The sequence below is a fragment of the Brachionichthys hirsutus genome, chromosome 7 (genome assembly GCF_040956055.1).
Source record: "Brachionichthys hirsutus isolate HB-005 chromosome 7, CSIRO-AGI_Bhir_v1, whole genome shotgun sequence".
Taxonomy (NCBI): domain Eukaryota; kingdom Metazoa; phylum Chordata; class Actinopteri; order Lophiiformes; family Brachionichthyidae; genus Brachionichthys; species Brachionichthys hirsutus.
Genome location: NC_090903.1, coordinates 3,500,392 through 3,505,315, shown reverse-complemented (window position 1 = coordinate 3,505,315; position 4,924 = coordinate 3,500,392). Strand labels below are relative to the sequence as shown.

Sequence of the window (4,924 nt, the reverse complement as noted above, 5' to 3'; positions counted from 1 at the left end):
GTTTCCATGTGAAAACAGCCACTGCTCATCTTTACAACGCTATCAATAAAAGAAAAGCGTTCAAAGGGCAGTAAGGCCGGGGACTCCTGTTAATTGGTCTATATCAAAAGGGCCATATACGGCCCTTTTGGCTTTTTGACACGGCCCGCCGAACTTGTCCAAATTATATTATTAAATTAAATGTTATTATAATTAAACCTCATTCATTTGACCTTTTCCCTGTAATGCTACCTGTAAAAGGCTAAAATCCTTTCATGTAATGTCTTTTACATGCCATTTATATTAGCTCACACAAACACTCCATCCATCTGCTCCTGGCCCGGCCCCTCTGTCAAGTTTTGTCAAAACGTTTGCCCACCTCATGTCTATATAGTGAGCAAAGCTTGGACCATCTCTGAGCAAAAATAAAACTGAAGTTGAGACGTTTAAAAAGCTGGAATAAGAAAGAACGCATTTGTAAAATAATGTCTCTATTCTTATGGTTTTATTCTAAATGCCAGCATGCCCCCCCCCACCCCATTCCAATCAAGATACTGAAGGGACATTTCTGATCGCGTGTCACATCCTCTCCCTCTCCTCATTTCATTAAGCGGCTCGTTTCCCAGAACACAGATGAGTTTTCACCTCGCAGGGGCGGCCCATTAACCTTCGACATGACCAGAGCACAGCAGTAAAGAGGAAAGGGAAGCCCCGCCTTAAAGCTCGCCGTCCCATTGAACATGGAGCCGCTTGCTGAAACCTGCCATGCATTCGCCACACAGCAGAATGAAACAGATCCCTACATAGAGAGGTCATCAATGAGCCTCAGGCCAGCATGAGGCCACAGCGGACTTTGTGTATTGGACAGTATGTGAGGCTGGAAGGAGAACACGAACGCAGGTTGGTGACTACAATCACGTAAAGATATTCATTTTTATTTAACATAGAAATGTATCTAGTCCAATTCACACTGGTGGAAAAAAAAGTGGACTCAACAAAGACATTTTGATTATTTCTAAACCCTTGCGCGCCACTAGGGGGCGATGTGTCACAGCTTTAAGTTCCAGCGACTCTATGTATTTCCATTCCCTCTGCTCCAAACAACGCCTTCAAATTTGGCCTAATCTGTTCAGATATAATAAACGTAATATTGTTACTGGATAAATATCATATTCACTGTGCGAAATGGAAAAATAGTAAGCCCTCCTTTCCTGGATTTATCAACGAATTTAAAATGTTAAAAATGTTTGCATTGTGCCTTGAAAAATTGGAAAACAAAACAAAACTGCTATAGAATTAAGTCAGACCGTTGCTCGTTATTTATTGCTTTAGGTTAAATGTGTTGCAGCTCGGCTCCTCTACGCAAATTATAACATGCCTAATGTTGTTTTGTAATGTACAGTAATTGAATGAAAGTTTTTTATTTTATTTCTGGTTGTACTTGTGCTTAGATATCCCCATGGTATCTGTACATTTTGTTTCTATATGTGTTATCCTAACTGTAAATCTGTATTTTAATTTGTTCAATAAAAGCATTATTATTAGTTATTTTAACCTTTCCAGATAAATGTCTGGGCAACCAATCAGCTGTGAGGATTTCTGGTCAGGCTTCTGCGTGGACTGCCACGCAGGGCTTGTGACTCTCGTGTGTCGCTCCAGCTGAGCTCCCCCTGAGAGGGTTTCCAGAGAGCTGTGCCCGAAGCCCTTCCGCGCGAACATGGTGAGTACTGTGCCCCACCTCGGTGCCGCGCGTGCGTGCGCGGCGTGCGCGGCGTGTCACGCGCTCTGCCTGAACCTGATTGTGTGTTGGGAGACAAACAGCAGAACGTTAAAGCGTGAGTTGTGTTGTTTAATCGTGCACGCACAACTACAACGCTGTTCGATTACAGATACTAGCCTGTGTGAACTTATTCCTTTATTCTCTCCGGCTGACCATCATCAAACGACAGGAACACTCGGAAAACTATAATTCACTAGTTTTAGTATCGCTGGAAAGTAACTTAAAACAATCTGCTGCATTATCAATATTTAAAATACAGTTCATTTTAAAACTATATTTAAAATAAAACTAAAGGATCAACGACCGGATGAATGTGTGTGTCTTTGGTTATCCACCGTGTTTGTAGTACAAGGTCCAGTGTGTGTGTGTGTGTGTGTTTATCTGGAGACCTGTTTTGGTTCTGGATGGATGACGTTCATTTTGTCCCGCTCTGTGAACGTCCGTTTCCACAATGGACCGGATGCAGCGCATGGCAACAGGTTGCTACGCTACCTGCTGAGGTCATCGCTCTGATTCGGGCATCTGTCTGCGTGTTTGTTAGCAGCTTCGCCCCGGAGGGGGGGGGGGGGCAAAGCCCCCTCCTGATGGTGACGGTGCCGGTCGGAGTTCAGAATCAGCCTCCGGACTGCTGAGTGTATATATATATGTATATACCCCCCCCCCCCCCATCAGGACCGTTAACCTCGTCTCTCTCTCCCTCCCTCAAGGCTGGTAAAGTCCAGAGTCTGACGGAGGAGGAGAGGACCCACCTGCTGCCGTTGCTAAGCAACGCCCAGTGGGTGGAGGTCGGAGGGCGGGACGCCATCTACAAAGAGTTCATTTTCAAAGACTTCAATCAGGTTCCTAGTTCCCCGCCGTTTACCCTCTGAAACTCGAGCGTGGCGTTACGCCCCCCCCAGGTGATTTTTAGAATGTCATGTTCTTTCAGGCTTTTGGTTTCATGACCAGAGTGGCTTTACAAGCAGAGAAGATGGACCACCACCCTGAATGGTTCAATGTCTACAATAAGGTATGAGGACTGCAGGGGGGGGTATACACACACATATACATATACATATATATATATATATTTAGATCATATTCTGTGTCGCTCTCGCTTCTTTAAATCGCTCCATTGTCAAGTCGCTTGCGTTTTTATTTGCAGGGAGAGGAACAATAAAGAAACAGAAAATCTTTGCTCTCTTCTTAATGATTGGGGGGAGGAAAGCTCCGCCTTCGCACAGAAGGGCGATTGAATTTCTTAGTATTTCCACATTCGGTTAAGATAGTGGGAGACCCCGCGTGGGTTGATTAGAGCGAGTGTGTGCTCGTAGCTCGTTGGGTCCAGAGTCCCCAGCCGGTCGTTGAAACGCCAAACAGGAAATGAAATATTCTGACTATAATTCCATACACAAGTAACACAATGAGAGCGGATGCAGTTCAGTGGGAACCACTTCATGGTGGTAATGATCACGAGGACGTGGATCCGTGTACCTTCTCCTCATTTTCATTAAGGCAATATGACGGCAACGTAACACACGGGATGAAAAGATTCAAATTCAACACGAAGTGCTTTTGTGGGAGTAATTCTGAAGGAGCTCCTTGTGCTACGCAGTGAAAATGTGCACGAGGGGATTGTTCTCGTGCAACACTTTAACGAGTCTTTGTTCAAGTCCCTGCGTCCTCACGCTCAGCACGAAGATTCCACAACAGAGGGGACGCGTTATCTCCAAACGGCAGCTGCAGGAGTCACCGAACCGAAATATAAAAATGTAGTCAAGAAGGTAATACGGAAGTAACGACGCTAATATTTACAGACTATTATAATGAGCGGCCAAACAGCCGTGTCTGTCAGAACCGCTTAACAGGTTTTATTTCTTTGATACAGTGAAGCAGGCCTCGGAGCAATCTGCCTGTGAACCATTAAAAACACCGTCGGCTACATTTGTCTTTGCAAAACCGCACTTCTAATACTAGTTAGTTGGCTAATTAAAATAGAAAAAAAAAGTAAAGAATATCCCATCATGATGTTTTCACGAGCTCCTCGGAGGAGGAGCTAATGAGACTGCAAGTACCGACACGTTAAAATGCTCTGCAGCGCGTCATCGTTCACCGAGCAGCATATGAGTGACGCAAATACAGAGTTCAAAGGTCACACCGGTCTGCGAGTGATTTTTAGGACAGTCGTTATTTTGAGGTATTGTGTCGGTGGGTAGAATACTTCCGAGGACCTAGGTCATACCCCCCCTGGCTGATCATCGATATCTCCCGCCTTAAACGGGACTTGGTAACTAAAAAGTCATCGCTCTGTCATAATGCTTTGATCCTTTATGCTTCCAGGTCCAGATCACTCTCAGCACACATGACTGCGGGGGCCTGTCCCAGCGGGACATCACTTTTGCCACCTTCATTGATCAGGCATCGCTGATGTGAAACTGAAGAAGACGGACCCATTTCCTTTTCGTGTGCTGGGAATAGCCGGGCTGTCGGTGGCCCAGAATGCATCTGGGGAAAAACATGTTGTTGTTGGTTTGGTTAATAAAAGATAAACGGTAGAATCGAGTTTACTCCTCTGGGTCATTCTGGTAGTTGTACTTAACTATTTACATTCTAAAAACATCTAAAAATAAACAGCCTGTCACAGCCGGGGCTGCATCGTATACATGCAAATACACAGTACAAACACAACAAAGTGACATTTACATATATATATATAAAGGCTTACCAAATGAATCAGGCTTGTTCTGGTCGCTAAGGCTCGTTTGTACTTGATTCAGTTACTATGGAAACCCATGCCGGGAAACCAGCTGTGTCCGAGGTTGGCTGTCCGGCATGCTTGTGTGTTTAATTGTGTGGTTTGTGCTGTGAAATCTTCAAGTGTTTTCAAATATATAATTATATTAACAGTGACTGCGAAAAGAAAAGCGTAATCCATGATTTATTTGTTGTTAGACGCTCAGACCCAGTGAAAAGAACTAAACTACGAATCTCTGCTTGTTTCTGGAAGCTGGATTACATTTAGAGGTTTATGTGGTTCAATTCTGCGTTTTCTTCTAAGTGGGGGAACGTGTCCGATCCCAAATGACTTCTCTTGGCTGCGGTGGATCGATCAGATCCGTTTGACCTTTGACCTTTGTGACCGCTTAGAAGGAACTTCATGCAGCCACTCAAGTCCTGCTTGTTCAA

At 44.5% G+C, this 4,924-nt stretch overlaps 1 protein-coding gene across 1 annotated transcript; it reads left to right on the top strand.

The window, feature by feature from the left end:
- Positions 1–1,615: 1,615 nt before the first annotated feature.
- pcbd1 (pterin-4 alpha-carbinolamine dehydratase/dimerization cofactor of hepatocyte nuclear factor 1 alpha) lies at positions 1,616–4,482 on the top strand. The gene is made up of 4 exons (XM_068741371.1): positions 1,616–1,699; positions 2,467–2,598; positions 2,688–2,768; positions 4,079–4,482. Exons 1-4 carry the CDS (start codon positions 1,697–1,699, stop codon positions 4,169–4,171), a joined length of 309 nt encoding a protein of 102 aa, XP_068597472.1. The 5' UTR covers positions 1,616–1,696; the 3' UTR covers positions 4,172–4,482.
- The last annotated feature ends 442 nt before the right edge of the window (positions 4,483–4,924 follow it).

Bases quoted from the DNA above. Each gene is read 5' to 3' on its own strand.
- pcbd1 (XM_068741371.1), top strand. The intron at 2,599-2,687 runs GTTCCTAGTTCC...ATGTTCTTTCAG, and splicing joins TTTTCAAAGACTTCAATCAG to GCTTTTGGTTTCATGACCAG. The intron at 2,769-4,078 runs GTATGAGGACTG...TTATGCTTCCAG, and splicing joins GGTTCAATGTCTACAATAAG to GTCCAGATCACTCTCAGCAC.